The 20,793-nt window shown below is 36.7% G+C and overlaps 1 protein-coding gene across 1 annotated transcript; it reads left to right on the forward strand.

The window, feature by feature from the left end:
* Positions 1–626: 626 nt before the first annotated feature.
* Positions 627–10,755, forward strand: LOC118763715. Its single transcript, XM_036503493.1, has 4 exons — positions 627–705; positions 2,622–2,744; positions 7,703–7,834; positions 10,677–10,755. Exons 1-4 carry the CDS (start codon positions 630–632, stop codon positions 10,742–10,744), a joined length of 399 nt encoding a protein of 132 aa, XP_036359386.1. The 5' UTR covers positions 627–629; the 3' UTR covers positions 10,745–10,755.
* Positions 10,756–20,793: the final 10,038 nt, after the last annotated feature.

Below are 20,793 nucleotides of genomic sequence, written 5' to 3' on the forward strand. Positions count from 1 at the left end.
TAAAGACAAATAGTGAAAACACTTCAACCGAAGACTGAAAAAATCTTTAGTTCTTCGCTTGTGAGGAATTTACTATTGGCTTGTTACATACTGTATTATATATCTATCATTCTTTACACTTTCCTAAGTCGAACCCTGACAAGGGAACATTAAAACAGAATAAGATTAACAGAAATGCTATTATACAACTTCAAATGTTTCTATTATACTTCCTTCAAACGTATGCCTTTATACGTCTTCGAAATGTAATACGCGTATCACATTCCAAGAAATGGAGTTTGCACGGAAACTGTTCTGAAAAGATATTTGTTTCTTGATTTGAGAAAATTGATATTTTGCACTTTAAATTATTTTCTTAGCCTTGACCAGAGTGTATGGATCCGTTTTTAGGAACATAATCTCGTTTTGTTGACTGAAATATATTTAAAAAAGGAAAAGACATACATTTTAACTTCAACTGAATCGATCGTGTTGGTACATGAACATGTACACAGTAAAATATTCAAAAGCTAAAGCGCTAAATTTGCATAAGTTACCACCGAGAAAATTTTACACTTTATCTTTCCTGTTTTTCTAGTAATATGACCGTAGTAGATATATTTTACATGTTTATTCTATATTACTTACAGATGCAGACATTTCCGATAGTTTTCCTTTCACTTGCAGTCCCTGTCACTTATATCTTTACAGCAAACATTTCTTCAGGTATATTTTAATATTCTTAAACTCCTAACCTTTTATCTATATCACTGAACAAGCCATTATCGAAACCGACATACGAAACCGTAATAACTCTCTCCCCTTATCTGTCCTTCAATTGCCCACTCTGATATTTAAAAATTTCCAGATATTGCATTGAATTTTTAAGGAACTGGAAATAAATAAACGGATCTTTACCATTTGACCGAAAGATATAAAAAATAATTTTTTGTAACTAAACACTTTCAAACTTCGAACACTGGTATATATGTGTCATATAAAACATCTTTAACACTTAGCAGTTTTTGAGAAAAACTTATATTTACGAAGTAATTTCGCGTTAAAGTTGTCCTATTTCGGTAATTTCAACCAATCAATGATGTGTATTCGGCTGAATAAAATTACTGCAGTTGTTTGTCAACAAGAACTTCCGGCGATGTATATTTCGTTTGTCACTGTTATTTATGACAACCCTAAACCTAAAACCCTAACACCTTAAAGTTAAAACCAGTATAAACGCACGAACGATGTCATAAATAATTTGTATTTCAGAACAGGATAAATTTGTAATATTTTACGCCTTAATAAGGTGGCCAGTTGGTAGAATCGTTAGCACGCCGGGCAAAATGCTGAGTAGTATTTTGTCAGTTTTTACGGTCTAAGTTCAAATTCTACCGAGGTCGACTTTGCCTTTCATCCTTTCTGGGTCGATAAAATAAATACTAGTTGAGCTCTTGGGTCGATGTAATCGGTTAATCCGCTCCCATGAAATTGCAGGCTTTGTGCCAAAATTTGAAACCAATATTACTTCTGCCTCTTCCGGTTCTTAAGGTTGATGTCAACTTTACTTGTCAACTTTTCAGGATCAATAAAATAAAGTACCAGTCAAGTATTGGGTAGAGAGAGGATGATGCAGTCGACTTGCCCTTTCCTCTCAAAATTGCTGGCTTTGTGCTAAAATTAGAAAGAAGTATTATTCTTCTGCTTTTTCCAGATCTTTACGACCAGCATTCAAATTTCACAGAGGTTGATTTTACCTATCATTCTTTCGTGCTCGATCAAATAAGTACCAGTTGAGCACTGGGATCACTGCAATCGATTAACTTCCTCTCGCTAAAATTACTAGCATTGTGCCGTAGTTAGAAACAATATTACTTAGCTGTTTGTAACTAAGGTTGTGCAGCTTTCAAATAATTTCATGCTACTATTTGGTGGAGGGGCGATGCAATCATGCAATTTCTGCAATGCATGTGACATGTAATATGACAAGTAGAAAATACTTGAGGTTTAAATCTTGAGTCTTACTGTAGACTAATTGTAATGTTTTGCGTAATAAATTTAATTCAACATCAAAACATGACATGGCTCACGGTTTCATTTAGCAGATTCCATGTTGCCGCAAGCAATGGAGTTATAAAAAAAATTAATATTACGCAAACAAAGAATTGTACCCAGGAATTCTTTGCTGAATTCGGACGCAACTCAGCTACTCGATAGATATGTCTCCCTTGGAACAAAGTCACTGAATTATTCTTGCCTTTTGTACGTTCTGCACCTCCTCTTGAACGGCTACACAAGACTTTACTAAAAAAATCTCTTTAACTGTTGACTATCTATAAAGTAAGTTTTCTTTTATGTCTGTAAATACGTTTTAACAATAATTTTCTAAGTCTCTGCAGCTCTAACCTAATTTACAATACACTCTTTCCCCACCTTTATTTTAACTTTTCTATAATTTTTTTTTTGTTATGATTGTTACGCGTCATAACCCTCTTGATTTTTCTCCTCGTTCCCTCTAATATATTATTTACTTAACACCCAAAAATCGAATTTTCACCGCAATTTCAAGTAGAGTAAATCTCAAACTAAACTAAATGCTAATCCACATCTCCAAACAGAGAAAAACGTTTCTCTTTTTACAGAATGTAATGGCTGTTATTTGGACGGAAAATGCTTTTGTAATCATACGATAGGCCTTTTTAGAACACTGTATGAATGTAGGGAAGTAATGTGCATTGGAAAATCATACAGAATTTTAAAGTGGTGTAAGTAAAAATCTAAAATGTTTCCTCCACATAATTCCTATTCCAAACATTTTTATGTTGTCAATAAACTTTATGTAGTTAAAAAAAATCAATTAATTAATAATACCTTTTCAATGAAGAGGGGAATAAAGGGACCTTTTGAAATTGTTTTGCTCACTACATTCATCAGCTCTCGCTTAACTATTGTATTTTATACAGAAGCTAAGTAACTTCTCTCAATTTTTATACAACGTGATCTTGTCATCTCGTGAATTTTTCTTGTACATCAACATAGTGAGCCTTTATTGCTGAATCTTGCAAGTGCTGGAAAGACTATGCTTCACAGAAACGGCTGAGTAAAAGTGAAACGTGCTCAATGTTGTCAGATTAAATCATGTTTTCGGTCCTTCATTCCATGTGTTATTCAAATTTTAATTAAACTTTCTGAGTAGTTTCCCTTACTTTGACCGGTTTGTATTATCACCAGTCTTTGAGACTGATTCCATTTTCATTGCAAAGGTAATTTTAATTCGTTGAAATTTTTGTTTCATTACATTATGTCAACTCTCACTCATTTACATTACCACTATTTTCGTTTTTATATGTAACTAGCTTAAGGTGACCCGCTCTACGTGCGTGTAAGAGTGTGGTTGTTACTTTCTGTTGCTTCCATTTTATCCCCACATTCTCCCTCTCCCTCTTTGCTTCTCTCTCCTTTCTCTCTCACTTTCCCACTCTCTTACTCTTCCTTTCTCTCGGACTCTCCCTAGTTTTCTCTTACTCTCTATCTTTCTCTATCTATCTGTTTCCCATTTATAAACAAAAGATCTTGAGTAAGTTGAGAAAGAAAATATTTTGAAAGATCAATCATAAATCTCAGGCAGTGACAACGGAAAGGTCTGCTTCAAGGCAGACAGCAAAACACTAACATTTAAAAGGGACAGACGAACTTGCGAGCTGAACAAAAATTAAAAAAATATTGGAAAGCAAAGTTTGAAGGATAGAATCTGAGGATAGTAGAGTCAACATGGCTGACATTTCTTAACGACGGACAGCAACGAAGTGGCAGTGTAACGGCTGGCGTAAAATTTTGAACTTGATGTAAAAGAAAATTCCTAAATACCAAGTCTTGAAGCGATTCTTTCTCACGACAGTAGACTCGCCAATGCAAGCATTCAAAACTTCTTCATGATGGACGGCAACACATTGAAGATTTAAAGGCAGGAGCAAATTTTTTAGCCTGATGTAACAGAATTCCTAGACACCCGCTCCTGTAAATTTTAATCCCTTTCCAGCCCCATATAGACCCCTTTTCACATTTGGGTTAATATAAACCTATTTCTTTCAGGTTTACTCGGGCCACATTTTGTAAGATGAGGAATTTTGTCCTAGAGGTTACTTTTCATTTGAGGAAAAAAATAGTTGCCATGCAAACTCGCCAGCACTTTTAACATAGGTGTGCATATTTTCAGCTCAACCGACCACATAATGCACACATTATATATGTATGTATGTATATATACATATATACGCATTATATATATATATGTACATTTATACGCATTATATATATGTACATTTATACGCGTTGTATATATATATATATATATACATATATACGCATTAAATATATATATATGTACATTTATACGCATTATATATATATATATATATACATACATATATACGCATTATATATATATATATATATACATACATATATACGCATTATATATATATATGTACATTTATACGCATTATATATATATATATATACATTTATACGCATTATATATATATACATACATTTATACGCATTATATATATATACATTTATACGCATTATATATATACGTATATATATATAAATACAGATATATACACTTTGTATATATACATTATATATACATATTTATATATAGAACACACACACACATATATATATATATATATATAAATTAACCCAATAAATATCTGATTCATAATATTTGTTCTCGTGATTGTGTGGTGGTTGTGGCGATAATAAAACTGTCTATGAATGCAGACAGACGTAGAGAGAGAGAGTGACAGCGCTGGCGAAGGTAGTGGAGGAAAGATAGACGCTATTAAACGACGTTATAGAGAGAAAGTGAAAGGAAGGGAGGAGAGAGAGAGAGATGGAGGGAGACAGGCAAATAATAGAATGAGAGTAGACTTGTGGTGGTGGCGAGAAAGTGAAAGGAAGGGGGAAAGAGAGCGAGAGAGAGAGGGGGAGGAAGACAGACACATAAAAGAATGAGAGTAGACTTGTCAAAGTGTGCGTTTTTTGCCCTAGCAGCGACACCTTTTAAGATAGGGATTTCTAACCTAGCCTACTCGCATCCTCACCTCATTTTACATGTTCCTGTAAATTTTGGAGTCAATCCGACGGGATCTAGTGCCCTTCAACCCGTTCTCAATGCCAAAACCAGACAAACAAACTTTTTGCATTTGGGAATTATAATATAGAGATTTCTAGAATAGTTCTTGTATCCTATGATTTTAATAACAAATATCTGACTTCCTTCTCGCATTGTATTCTACTTTTGTGAAATTGTTTTATAACCATTTCTTGCACTTATAACTGAAATACATGTGTCAGTGGATGAAGTTCCTATAAGCTCGAAATTTACTAAGAGAAAATTTAGGAGGAAAATAGTTCTCGATCGAAAATACTGTACAAAATGTTTTGTTTGAATACTTGTATTTTTGTAACAGAAGAGAATTCCTTACATGTACACCGCCAATTTATTCACAGGAGAAGAGACTGAAGTAATAAGTACAGAATAGACAAAGAGATCCACTATTAAAGAAAAATAATACCACTTTAACTTCAAGATGGCGGCCAGGATGAAGTCAGGTTGTCTGTGGACAATGTAACACAGAAGTCGTCGTGTGTGGTGCGAAGGTAGTGTAGAAGGACCGCAATAGCACGATACAGATATAGCGATAAATAGGAACAACGAAAAGGCTTTTCGTGATCAGGTTAACCAACAAGTCCTCTTTCAAAATCTAAGAAAGACATAACATCACAGCATTAGCAAGGCACGCATGGTGTTCAAGAAAAATATTTGTCAACTGTGGAAGCACTCCGTCGGTTACGACGACGAGGGTTCCGGTTGATCCGAATCAACGGAACAGCCTGCTCGTGAAATTAACGTGTAAGTGGCTGAGCACTCCACAGACACGTGTACCCTTAACGTAGTTCTCGGGGATATTCAGCGTGACACAGAGAGTGACAAGGCCGGCCCTTTGAAATACAGGTACAACAGAAACAGGAAGTAAGAGTGAGAGAAAGTTGTGGTGAAAGAGTACAGCAGGGATCACCACCATCCCCTGCCGGAGCCTCGTGGAGCTTTTAGGTGTTTTCGCTCAATAAACACTCACAACGCCCGGTCTGGGAATCGAAACTGCGATCCTATGACCGCGAGTCCGCTGCCCTAACCACTGGGCCATTGCGCCTCCACATTTGTCAACTAGAGACTGCTGAAAACGTGCTGACCGTATTTCAATAACAGCAGGAGTTGCAAGCTATTTGGCAAAAAAGAATTATCCTGAACATTTCGCTACACCCTGGAACATTTCTGAACTCTAAAAGCGAAATTTATTCTCTCATGCCCTCATGACTAGAAGAATATTTTATGTAATTGGTCGAGCCCAATTACACTAATCACTGCTGGTTACCCCTTTTCATGTTTATTATAGCCTTTTTATATTCATCCTTTCTTACATACTGTGGTTCACATTCTTTCCTCCCCTCTGATCATTGTTGTAGAACTATATACTTCCTCTTCCCCTATATCTCTTTCACCTTTCGCCTTCCTACCCTCCTTCATATCTGTCTTACTCTCAATCGCTCCTTATGTCACTTCCTTGCTCTCTCGTTATTTTTAAATATTTCCCCAAAATAACAAATACACACAGGCATATATTTAACATTCCTCCACAAACTGGTAAATTACAACCACCCCCCACGTCCCTCATATTTCCTTTCCGATTCCTCTCTTTCATCCTCTCCCTTTATTCCCACTCCGCTCATATATATATATATATATATATATATACATATATATATATATACATATATATATATATATACATATATATATATATATACACACACATTTATACTTTTACTTGTTTCAGTCATTTGACTGCGGCCATGCTGGAGCACCGCCTTTAGTCGAGCAAATCGACCCCGGGACTTATTCTTTGTAAGCCCAGTATTTATTCTATCGGTCTCCTTTGCCGAACCGCTAAGTAACGGGGACGTAAACACACCACCATCGGTTGTCAAGCAATGCTAGGGGGACAAACACAGACACACAAACACACATTATATATATATATATATGTATATATATATATATATATTTATTATACATACATATATACGACAGGCTTCTTTCAGTTTCCGTCTACCAAATCCACTCACAAGGCATTGGTCGGCCCGGGGTTATAGCAGAAGACACTTGCCCAAGATGCCACGCAGTACGACTGAACCCGGAACCATGTGGCTGGTTAGCAAGCTACTTACCACACAGCCACTGTGTATCGAAGACACTGTACATCAGGCTTACAGGATGTAAGTTTGACTTCATAGGCCAATCTGGGGAAAATAAGTCTGGAAAGGCTAAACCCTGAATCGCATATTGCTGAGATTTTTCGATTGGGTTTTAGGATGTGACAAGGTTCATTCTAATTTTTACTACAATCAAGAACTCCGAGTTGTTGACCGAAAACTTTTCTTTCGATCCTTCAGTTCAAAATAGTCCAAACTATATATTTCCGACTGGTCATGTCTAATGATTATTTAATAGAAGCTTAACTATTTGTGGAATATTTGGTCGTATGTGAACCTTAATTTAATAATACTATATAAAATGAGCGCGTGTCTGTTAAGTGAAATCAGTAAAAATATGCATTTCAAGTATGATGATTAATTTTAATTTGCTTTTCAGATTGTAAAGACAATCGAGATAATTGCTTGGAACATGGAGAACATCGTCCTGGTGTTTTAAACAATCAGTGTGTCATGTTTACTTGTATAGTATGGCGTAAAATTCCACGAATGGGTGTACGGCGAAATTTTGGTGAGTAAACTTTAATATTTGACTGTTTGTGCATATACAGTTAAGTTTCACACACACACATACACGGGTAAAATCCAAGCTACATATGTTTCTTAGCAAGCTGATCCCTGATCGTACTCTCTCCACTTTTTGTTTTCTATAACAGTTACAGGCTGCTTGAAGCTTACAAACTTCCTACACTTAGATTGCGGAATCTTGCCCTAATATATATATATATATATATATATATATATATATATATATCACGTGACCGACCAGACAATCAGATGTTGTTACACATCGTTCGCATTGTTTTAGCCTTCAAATGATGCCACCTCGCTGGCTAAGCGAGCAGGCCAACAGAAGAAAGAGTGGTGAAAGAGTACAGCAGGGATCACCACCACCCCCTGCTGGAGCTTCGTGGACCTTTTAGGTGTTTTCGCTCAATAAACACTCACAACGCCCGGTCTGGGAATCGAAACCACGATCCTACGACCGCTGCCCTAACCACTGGGCCATTGCGCCTCCATATATATATATATATATATATATATATGTATGTGTGTGTGTGTGTGTACATACATATACACACGCGCTTGGCTTCTCCACAGCGTCTGTCTATCAAATTCACTTGCAAGGGATGTAGGAGAAAATCCTTGCCCAACGTGCCATGTGGTTGCAAAGTGAACTTCTTAATCCCACACCCATGCCTATGCTTAATTTATAGATAGATAGATAGATAGATATAATAATTCAACGTCTGTTGTCCATGCTGACATCGTTTGACCAGGGCTGGTAAGCTGAGGGTATACACGAAAGTCCAGTCTGATTTGGTATGGTTTCTACGGCTGGATGCCCTTCCTGACGCCAACCACTCCAAGAGTGTACTGGGTGCTTTTACGTGCCACCGAAACTGGTGTCAGTTGCATGACACCAGTATCTGCCACGACGATTTCGCTTGGATCGATGGGTCTTCTCAAGCACGGTATATTGCCAAAAGTCTCGGTCATTTGCCATTGCCTCCGTAAGGCCCAACGCTCGAAAGGTACCAGTACCGTGACATCATCTACGATGTGTTTAAAGTGTGTGAGACATTACTAGTATTGTTAGAGATCTATATTTATGTCACGTTAAAGTCTTATATTTCAAGATCGCACACTTTATCAAGTATAATGTTGCGTATATTTGGGATTATACTTAATCGAAGAAATAAAGCCAAATAAAACTGAAATAACAGAAGCTCTGCTGTACCAAAGTAGAAACATTGGTAAGGTTAGTGCCTCATAGTTGCTTTTGTACTCTTTAGTTTATCATAGGAATTATATTAGAAAACGCTCTTGAATTTGTTTTTTAAAACTGGTTAAAAATAATCTTCTTGGATCAAAATAGAACAAAATATAAGCTGATTGCATATAAGCCGATGACCAGTGGAAACCATTAAGCATACAATGGTCGCAGATAATCTCTAAACTGAAAAAGCATCTTGGTCATCCCATGAGAACAGTAAATCTCTTTAAAGTCGGATACAGTGGATTACAAAAACCATTGCATGAAATTCGCTGTCAAAGATGAACGTCATATCCATGCAGGCCATAACTAGCGTGGATTAATGAGTTGAACCGCAGTTACCAGTTGAACAGTGGCAATCTATTATTACATCAAACCCTGTACTTCTTTAATAATACTTTCTATTATAGGCACAAGGCCTGAAATTTGGGGGGGAGGGGTAAGTCAATTATATCAACCCCAGTGCTCAAAAAGTACTTAATTTATCGACTCTGAAAGGATGAAAGGCAAAGTCGACCTCGGCGGAATTTGAACTCAGAACGTGACAGCAGACGAAATACCACTAAGCATTTCGCCTGGCGTGCTAACGATTCTGCCAGCTCGCCACCTTGTACTTCTTTAATAAATTCCATTAACTGTGATGATCTCCATTGATTTCAAAATGAAGGTTAAGGAAATCTTCAGTATGTCCATTGAAGCATAAAGTGTCAAGTGTTTCATTGCAGTTAAGCATCATCCCTGCAAAAATGTGTGTATTGTATAAAAAAAAGAGATAGCTACACCAGAATTGTTTTTTTTCTTCACATTTCTAAGCTCTAGGTGAGCTAATGATTCTCTGTAGGATTATCATCATGTAGTCAGCGGGCTGGCAGAAACGTTAGCACGCCTAGCGAAATGCTTATCGGTATTTCGTCTGCTGCTACGTTCTGAGTTCAAATTTCGCCGAGGTCGACTTTGCCTTTCATCCTTTCGGGGTCGATTAAATAAGTACCAGTTACGCACTGGGGTCGATATAATCGACTTAATCCGTTTGTCTTTTCTTGTTTGTCTTTCCTTGTCTTTCCTCTCTGTGTTTAGCCCTTTGTGGGTAGTAAAGAAATAGGTATTTCGTCCGTCGCTACTTTCCGAGTTGAAATTCCGCCGAGGTCGACTTTGCCTTTCATTCTTTCGGAGTTGATAAATTAAGTACCACTGAGAGGGGGGGATGAAAGTTTATCTTTTGGCTACTGGGGGTCGATGTAATTGATTCATTGCTTCCCCCAAAATGGCTGCCCACGTGGAAAAATTTGAAACCATTATTATGAAGGCGGTGAGCTGGCAGAATCATTAGCGTACCGGGCAAAATGTTAAGCGGCATTTCGTCCGTCATTATATTCTGAGTTCAAATTCCACCGAAGTTGACTGTGCTCGTCGTCATTTCGAGCTCGACCAAATAAATATCATTTGAGTACTGGGGGGGGGGGGGGGTCGATGTAATCGACAATCCCCTCCCCCAAATTTCAGGCCTCTTTTTTTTTTATTTTTTGTCTGATGAACAAGTTAAATAAATATGACATCGATTATTGATCTATTTTAGTTTGCACGTTGGAGCATGTTTACTCATATTGGAAAAATTCAACCCACAAGGAAATCGATCAATGTTAAATGGAAATTCGATGTTCTATACTCTGATGTTAATAAAATATATGTCAATAATACATTATTAGTGGCTGAAATGTGTGATGCAAGTTGCGCACATGTATATTCTTGCTTGAAACTTGTTATAGTGACTAAAACTCTGCTTATCATGTATACATCTACACTCACACTCTCGTTCCCTTATTTAAAATTTCACATATATATATATATATATATATATATATGAGCAAAACGACCCCCACCCACCCGTCCAATGGACGGTGCTGAATCATATCTGGTGAATAAAAAGCAATCAGTGTTTTCTTTTCATTAAAAAATAATTAAGTATGCCTTTATTTCAATAAAATTTTTGGTTTTGTTAAACAAAGTTAAGGCAAAAAAAAAAACCTTCTTGAGAAACCAAATAGTCTTTCCTTCCTTCATTCCAAGTTTGAAGAAAATATCTCTTTTGCATCTTACTTTTTTGGTCTCTTAAATATACTGCATTTTGTGGCATTATTTCAAGCCAGCCGGCTTTTTTGCGCAAACTGCACGTGCATTTTTCTCGCGTATGCGTAGCATCGATCGCAACAGCTGATGTACTTGCGCGTACAAATGCACGTTCCCATGGCTTTATCAATCGCATTCTCACCTGGAATCGATTTTGGTAATTTTTTCAAGACTTACACACGCCCTGATACCTTCGGTATCTACATATCAAATTTGAGAGCAATCGGATGGAGGATGCCCGAGATCCTAGAAGACACACAGACAGAACGGATTTTATATAATTATATATATAAACACTAAAACTGGCCTGCCAAAAACAATACATTTCTCCAAAATGATTATTTTTCTATTTGAAAAGAGGAATATCATAGGGTCACTAAATTATACAAGGTAATAATCTTTTGTTTTCCTTTGACATCACCTTGCATATTTTGCCTCACTTTTCTCCCTCTATCACCACTGTCCTCCCTTATACTCACCACCATTCCTTCCATGTCACCAATTCCTTCACATGCATCTGCAACCATCTCATTTACTGCAGCTTCTCTTTTAGCTTTTCCCCTTGGACAAACTAGTCAATATATGATGATATACACAATTTTGTTAACAGAACCCAATCTCAATTTTAGCATACGTTCAATTGTTTGATCTGGATATTAATTTTAATCTTGCTTATAGGAAATTAATATTAATTTACTTCAATTTTATTAACGTAATGGAGAAAATTTATGTTTTTATTTGAGCAATATCTCCTTCCCCATTAAGCAAATTTATGCACTGTGATACATGTCAAAAGATCATGTGGAATTCAATACGTCTATCTACATCACACATTCAGAATTCAAATCCTATTACACTCAACTTTACTCTCTCTTTACTCTTTTACTTGTTTCAGTCATTTGACTGCGGCCATGCTGGAGCACCGCCTTTAGTCGAGCAAATCGACCCCGGGACTTATTCTTTGTAAGCCCAGTACTTATTCTATCGGTCTCTTTTGCCGAACCGCTAAGTGACAGAGACGTAAACACACCAGCATCGGTTGTCAAGCAATGCTTGGGGGACAAACACAGACACACAAACACACACACACATATATATATATATATATATATATATTATACACACATATATATACGACAGGCTTCTTTCAGTTTCCGTCTACCAAATCCACTCACAAGGCATTGGTCGGCCCGGGGCTATAGCAGAAGACACTTGCCCAAGATGCCACGCAGTGGGACTGAACCCGCAACCATGTGGTTGGTTAGCAAGCTACTTACCACATAGCCACTCCTGCGCCTATAGTCACTATTTATCTTTTTGATGAAGGAATTACATCGGTTGAATTTTTTTTTTTTTTTTAGTAATCTTTTAATTTGGGGACATACAAAATTGAAAATGAAAGAAAACAAAGTAAGGAATGTAGAAAACTAAACTTCGCTATGCAAAGTAAGTGCAATGAGCAAATGAATGCTTAAATGACTAAGTAAATGCTTGTTATGATTTAAGTGGAATACTTCTGGTTGAAATACTTGAAACTTTATATTACAACCCACCTAGCAGCCAGTTATTAAAAATTACAAAAATTACTTTTTAAAATTTATATCAATAGTTTTAACCCCTTCAGCGAATAAGTCTGAATTCTTGACACAGATTCAAAACAAAAAGCATATGTTGTTTAGCCCCAGCTTAACTCTGATTGAGACAATCTATGATCCAATCATGACAGTCTCCCCATTTCAGAATACTCCTAGGACTCATCCAATGAGTTCTTTAATACAACAGAGTGTGATTTGAGTGATTTGACTTATTTCCTGTGAGTCAAGTGACTATGTTGTGACTCAACGATAGTAGAAAGTGGTTCTTGGAATTTATTTCAAAATTAAGACAAATACAGAAGACATAACTGTCGTAAATAGGATCACAAAAGTGTTTATTTCACAATGCTCAATTATTTTGAAAATTAAAAACACAAAAACAATAAAAATGAAGTAGAATTCTGAAAATAAATATACATGATGTAAACACGTTCATTTCCAGAGAATTTTCTCCTTAGACATGTTCTCAAATAGCCACGAAGCACATAAATGAGACAATTATTTTTAAATTTGTCTTTTTGTCACACAGATTCAACATGTTTTAAAAATAAGCTTAGCGAAATTACTGAGTACCAGTGGCATGCATTTGAATAACAGACAAATAAAAGTATATCAAATACTACACAACACAAATCTCTTAATTTAGTAAAATTATCTCCACTGCTACAGGATGCATCATAATTATCAAATGGCAATTGAGAGCCATTAAGGAAAAGGACAGTCATAGGTTTCTGATTCAATAACTGATCAGAATGACAATTGCCCAACCTTATTGCCAGTAGCCAAAAGATAAACTTAAAAGAGCAGAACACGTTAATTGAATCTGTCAGATTCGGGCAGTGATTCAATTTGGTGAATATACTCATTCCCAGTCGAGTCTTGAATACATTTTTTAATTATTGGGTGTAATGTGACTTCACTTCTATTGAAAACATGGATCATTTTCCTGTTGCAAGTCCAACCATTTCAAAAATTCTCTTCCATTTTATGCATAGAGATTCACTCCACAACCAGCAACACTCATTACTTAATTTTGATTGAATAAATAAATATTGTAGTTCTTTCAATATGACTCAAATATGGTAGAAATATTGCCCATGTATAATTTAAGGCAGATTCATTTTTTGCCACAATAATAGGTTAAGAAAACAATTATATTAAAAAGCAAGTTATGCCCAATGCAAATTCCAAGTATTGCTACCTTCATATATATATATCAGTGGTTTCTAGATTTACCTGTGACCCACATCCCAAAGAAATTCTTAATTTTTAAAATCCTATAAAAGTAATATGCTTGAATGAGTTAAAGTCAATTTACTATTTCTTTTCTTTAAATTGAACCACATACATAAAATGTAAGTGGATTAATAAATATTGTAGTTCTTTTAACAGGACTCAAATATCAACAGGGATAACACAACCTTTCCACAAAATGAATGAAAATTTGAAATATAATGATACAAATAGTAACAATTACACAAAAGATAACAACACTAAAGACCCCGATAATACTAATATAGATAAACATAAGCTGAAGTGCTTAATTAATAAGTTTGGATTCTCAAGTAAATAAACAAAAATCAATTTTAATAAATGAAAACTTAGTTATATCCTTTGGATCAAATTTACTTTTACATACCATAATTTAACATTACTAGAATGCAATATATAGCCATATTAAAAAATAACATAATGTTGATAATTTCAGTTATGGTAAATTTAATTAATTAAATTACTTGAGGAAGCACTAAGAACAACAACGGAAGCAGTAATATTCTTCACAAGAGGAAACAAATATGGGACAGTAGTTGTCCAATTTAAGTCGGAAGAAATTGCACAGAGAATGGCTGTGATGACTATAAAAACGGACAAAGTACTCCTTCTACCCATGTATCTTGGAAGGAGAACATCCAGGATCAGGGTAGAAGGAATCCCACCAGATGAAGAAGCTGCGTGGATCGTGGCAGCCGTTCTCCTTGGTAATGAGGAGAAAGTGAATATTCTCCAGGCTACGACAACGGAAGTAGGAAAATGGAGAGGAGCAACGTTGGAGATGAGCATCCAAGCAGAAACGGAAATTTTAGAATGCTTAGGAGACCTAAGTTTAAGAGTATGGGTGGAGGGCAGAGTTCCTCGTTGCTTCAAATGTGGCCTGAAAGGTTACATAAGAGTGAATTGCCCTCTACCAATACAAGAACCTACAGAGGAACCAACAAAAGAAGCGGAAAGCTCCCAAGAGCGTCAAGAACAGGGAGAAGCAGAAAAGGTAGAGAAAATGACGGTTGGAGAGGAGGAAGCAACTGAATGAGAAACAAACGGAAAGAGGAAAAAAAGAAAAAGACAAGTTCCACATACACTGAACCCCAGCCTACCCCATCACCACCCACACCCTCTTCGTCCCACCCCTCCCTTGCAGACACGAAACCTACCCACTACCTTCCAACAAGAAAACAAAAAGCAAACATACATGATAAACTACAAAACCCCTGTCCCACAAAGTATTATTTAGGTGTGTTGGCAAAGAATGAACAGGAGAATTTGCTTGAAATATTAAAGGATTGGGGTAAGATAGATTTGCCAGACAGCTGCGATGAGGCTGGAGATATGAAGGTGTTACTAACGAAAAACCAGGTAAATGAACTTGATGTACTTAGAAACAGTTATACATTGGTGAAGTCGGAAGTAAAACCGGACAGTAAGTACGAATTTGAGAAACAGTACGGGGTGGAAGTGGATGAATATATTTTTGGGAACTGTACGAGGAGGACATAAGGAAAGAAGGCGAGTAAGTGAGGTTAATCGATGGGGCGGTTAACATAACTTTCATTTTTCATATTTCTTCATCTTCTCATTTTATCATACGTTATGTTTTATTTTAATTTTATTTAATTTTTGTGTTATGTGTCCCCATGTGTTGTGTGTCCCTTTTCTGTGTAAGCCCGTAATGGGTAATAAAGAAATACCTTCTAATATAAATTAGATTCAACTTAAATAACATCAGAATTTTTAAGAATAGACTGAACGGTTTTGGCAAGATGGAGACATATTTTAGTTTTGATGGGAGGAAACTGAAAAACATAAGTTAACACTCGATTTGTCCATAATTTTTACTTTTTACATTCTATTTTTATTTTTTTATATTACTTTATTAATTTTTTCGTATTTTTTAGTCGTAATTTTTATCCAGATTTAGTGAAAATCCATGGATAGCTTTAAAAGACCATAAGGATAATTTCTATGCAGACCCTAAAGTCCGACTAATATGCCCATGTAAGTCGGACTTAGGGAAATTAAGTAAAATAATATTAGACAAATATATAAATAGTTTAGATCACCTAAAATTATGGGGTAGTACAATGGAAACATTAGAATGGTTTAAAAATATTAAAAATAGTAAGGAATATAAGTTTATACGAATAGATATTGATAATTATTAAAAGTAACACAGGAAATAATTTCGGTCAAAAAAAACGAAATTCAACTGTTATTTGGGAAAATAACTGAAAACAACGGGAAGAGCAAATTCCCCCACCCCGCCTGAATTAATCACCTACAGAAAGGAAAGAACAGTTATATACAAAACTTACTGTTTGAAAAACAAAGCGGTAACGCATTTTGAGGAGAAAGATATTGAAGAGTGCCTCGGGGCAGTAATGAAGGACATTGTCTTCCTGACTCGAGGCAATAGATATGCAACCGCCGAAGCAAGGTTCGAGACGACCGAAAAGGCAAAAGAATATTCTGCTCGGACCTTGCAGAACAATAAAATGGCATTATTGCTATTATATCTAGGACGTAGGACGTCCAGAGTTAAAATAACAAATATCCTTCCTGATGTTGAGGTAGCGTGGGTTATTGCCACGCTACTCTTTAATAGGAAGGATAAGCTAGAAATGATACAGGTGAAACGAAGTGTTTCACAGAATTGGAAGGGACAATCCCTGGAAGTCTTAGTCCAAGCATCCCCTACAGACCTTGAAGAACTTCTGGATAGGTTGCTGATAGCAAAAGTGTCAGCACTAATTATCCATGCGGAAGGACGAAAACCAAGGTGTTTCCGATGCGGCAGGAAGGGACATCAGAGGTCCGAATGTGGATCTCCGAAGAAAAAGAAAGCGGTGACCCCGGCCAAGGAGGCCATTGCACTGGGGGCTACCGCCAACAAAGAAACAAACAGCGAGAAGGTGGTAGCCTCGGCCAAGGAGGCCATTATCCAGAGGGCTACCTCCAGTAGTAGTAGTAGTAGTAAAAAAGCAACCAGTGAGGAAGAGATAGTAGCCCTGGCCAAGGAGACCATTAACGAGGGGCTACCAACAGCAGTGTAGGGTTCCACTGAGTGTTTATCTCCTCCTTAGTAAGCCTACAAAAACAATATACTGACATATATCATCATCAACCCCCTGGACTGACTGTCTCAAGTCCTAGATCTCGTAGGTTGAGTTACCTAATTACCCCCGAATAGTGTGCCAGCCTTTCACAAGATTGCTCCAAGTCGTAAATAAGTAATGTGACCAAGTGTTTTGCTCGAAAACAACATACTGCCTGATCTGGTAAACAAAACCACTGTTGTATAATTCTTAGTACAACACACTTTCCAACAATCTTATTTAGATGACCATTAAAATTTTTCAAAACAGTCAAGTTCCTAATATATGGTTAGCAATCGTTTACAGGCCTTTGTGCAATATAAAATGAGAGAAACAGCATAAGATTTTCAAACAAATGGTGTTAGATGGGGGACAAAATGAATAGTTAGACTTTCAAGAATATGCTACAGGGATGCTAGCATTATAGAAGGATTGGAAATGGGTATCCTTCCCGGTCTGAGACAAATTTGTTTCTGCATCAAGTGTACAAATTTGTATTAAATTTAGAAAACTGAAATGTCAAAAACCGAGTTGGTAAGGTATTAAATGTTTTAAATTTGAAAATATTGAAATTCAAAGTCCAAATTCAATTACTAAAAAATTTTTTTATTTCAAATTGGCCAAAATTAAATTTTCTTGAATTTCTATTCTAGTTAGCATTTCAAATCCTCAACTATTTTTTCTTTAACCTTCATTCGTGCAAGCACATGTGTGCATATGTGAGCGTGCACGTGCGCATATGTGAGAGTGCACGTGCGCATATGTGAGAGTGCACTAGTGCATATGTGAGAGTGCACGAGTGCATATGTGAGAGTGCACGAGTGCATATGTGAGAGTGCACGAGTGCATGTGTGTGAGTGCACGAGTGCATGTGTGTGAGTGCACGAGTGTGTGTGAGTGCACGAGTGTGTGTGTGTATGAGTGAGTGAGTGCACGAGTGCGTGTGTGTGTGAGTGCACGAGTGCATGTGCGTGTACACAAACATGCTTGTGTTCTTGCTTGTAATGGAGCAAATTTTGGGAGAAGTATAAATATAAGTGCAGGAATCTCATAGGCTTATGTGACCTGCCACTGGTACCATGTAAACCAGTATTATCTTTTCCATGGTCGAGTGGTTGACAACTAAACTGCTCCCCAACCTGAGTAGCTTGTTGCTCTTGTGAAGAGAGTATCTAGACCAGCAGGCCTAAAAGCAAAACTTGCCAAAAAGGCAGATGATCTCCTTGTGAGCCAATAGCCATCCAGTTGGGGAAGGCAATAGCAAACAACCCCAATATCTCTGCTAAGAAAATGCTATGAAAAAGTTTGAACAAAGCAACATTATGGTTTCATACAATGGAAGAACTGACTTTTGATGTAGTGTCATCAATGCACTGCAAATGCGAACAATACATGTTGACAATGACAAATGTAAGCAATGATGTTACTATTATTTATTCTGCCAGTGGGCCATTTGCTAGCTTTGCACCTCAAAGACATGTAAGAATGAAATATCCATTACTTGGAAAAAAATAAACCAGATAAAGATTAGTGACAGCAAGGGTATTCGGTCATAAAACAATGCCTCGATAATATATTCATCTAATCTATACTAGCATAGAAAAATTGGATGTAAAACAATGAACACATACACGCACTTATGATGAAAACCCCATTCAATTAACCTTTAGCAGTTTGAAATGGGGCATTTTGACCCATGAAGGTCCAGTTCTCCCCCATAATTTTTGTACTATTAGTTAAAATTGTCTATCGTTTCCTCTAGCTGCCTCTCTTAGAGGAATAAGTATGTGGTAAATTGGAAAAATTTTTTTGGCAGTTGTTCTCCATTGTATTAGGATTTATGTGTCTGTTGGATCATTTTGACCCATTTAAACTCTGAATGTTAAATTCTTTTACTTTCTCAGGTTCAAAAATGGCATCAAATCATATGCTAGAATTGCTGGAAAGCAATTCGGACTTTTCTGATTGAAAAAGAGTTTATAAATTCCGAATCTGAATTGATTGAGGAAAATGACCTTGACTCCAAGTCAGAGCAAGAGTATCAAGATCTGATGAGAATAGTGTAAGTGATGTTGGAGAAGGTGTCTTGCATGCAAAGTCAAGAGATAAGTGGAAGGAAACCTCTTTTCGTGTCAATGTGTGGCATGGAGCCAAGAACATAGTAACAGAAAAACCGGGTCTGACTGGAGTTGCGAGGAATCCAAATACTCGCTTGGAAATCTTTAGCCTATTTATGCATTGAGATTTGATAAACGAAATTCCTGATCATAGAAACCAAAGAATTGAGAAAGTCTAGGAATAATACAAGTCCAAATATGATGCTGCTGAAACAGTTCAGAAAGTTTGGCTGTTTGAGGAATTATAGTCATCTGTGGAGCTCAGCAAGCTTCTCGTCATGACTGAAGACCTCTGCAATTCAGATGGAACTGGAATGGACTTGTTGCGATCTGCGATGTCTTCCAGATGCTTCAAATTTCTCTTATGCATTTCAATGACAGTGCCACAAGGGATGAATGACAAGCAACTGAACACCTAGCACCAATTTGAGACATTTTTGAAAGGGTGGTAGCAGCTTTTTGTCAGATGTACAACCCTACAGGGTATTTGACTAGATGAAGCATTTCAAGGCAGATGTAAATTAGTTAAATAGATGCCTCTGAAACCAGTTAAATATAGAATAAAGCTGCAATGCGTATGTGATGCCAAAACTAATTACATATGCAATATGGAAGTGTACCTTAGAAAACAGCCTGATGGTCTGTCCCAGCTTTCCAATAAACCACAGACATTCTGCTGCACTAGCTGTGCTAATCTTTGGCACAGGTCACAACCGAGAATTGGTGTACTAGTGTACCACTGGCTGAAGATCTCTTGAAAAACAGTAACTTGTTGAAACGATAAAGAACTGGACATTCCGCCAGAAATGATGCTGAAGATCAAGAGGTTTACAGTTCCAAGTTCGCATTCTGAAAAGATATGATGATGGTTTCATATGTGCCTAAACCAAAAAAGGCAGTTATTTTGCTGTCTACGATGCAAGCATTGACAAATCGACCGGACACAAGCAGAAATCTTCAGTAGTGACATTCTACAATGGCACTAAAGGTGGTGTGGACACCACTGCTATATCTTGCTCCAGATGTATTAACCAATGGTCAGTGTCGTCGTTCCATTCCCTTATGGACAAAGTACGCTGAAATTTCTTTGTGATATACATTTGGAATAAGGAAAGTCTACAATCTTAAAGAGAATTTTTGAGATCACTCAGAAAAGAACTTCTGAGGGATCAACTTTAGTGGTATCCTCCACAGGATCCATTTGGTTTATCGGGTCTTTTCGCACCGTTTTATATTCAGTTCATTATTTAAACTGCTTGGTTCGATGAGCATTTTCTTCACATTGTTTTTGTGTTGGTTATAATGGTTAGTTGCATTATTTCTGTTATATTGTTGAACATTTGTTATAGTGTTTTATAAACACTGTTTTCTGCTTGTGGCAGATTTTTAACATTTTCACCCTTGTGTGAAGCGGGGATTTATAATTACTGTGTGGTTTCCAAATGGATAAATCGTCTATCAAAAACAGGACCAGCGACGAACCTGGG

Source organism: Octopus sinensis, linkage group LG6 (genome assembly GCF_006345805.1).
Source record: "Octopus sinensis linkage group LG6, ASM634580v1, whole genome shotgun sequence".
Lineage (NCBI taxonomy): Eukaryota > Metazoa > Mollusca > Cephalopoda > Octopoda > Octopodidae > Octopus > Octopus sinensis.

Bases quoted from the DNA above. Each gene is read 5' to 3' on its own strand.
- LOC118763715 (XM_036503493.1), top strand. From the start codon at position 630: ATGCAGACATTTCCGATAGTTTTCCTTTCACTTGCAGTCCCTGTCACT. The intron at 706-2,621 runs GTATATTTTAAT...CTCTTTTTACAG, and splicing joins TACAGCAAACATTTCTTCAG to AATGTAATGGCTGTTATTTG. The intron at 2,745-7,702 runs GTAAGTAAAAAT...TTTGCTTTTCAG, and splicing joins ATACAGAATTTTAAAGTGGT to ATTGTAAAGACAATCGAGAT.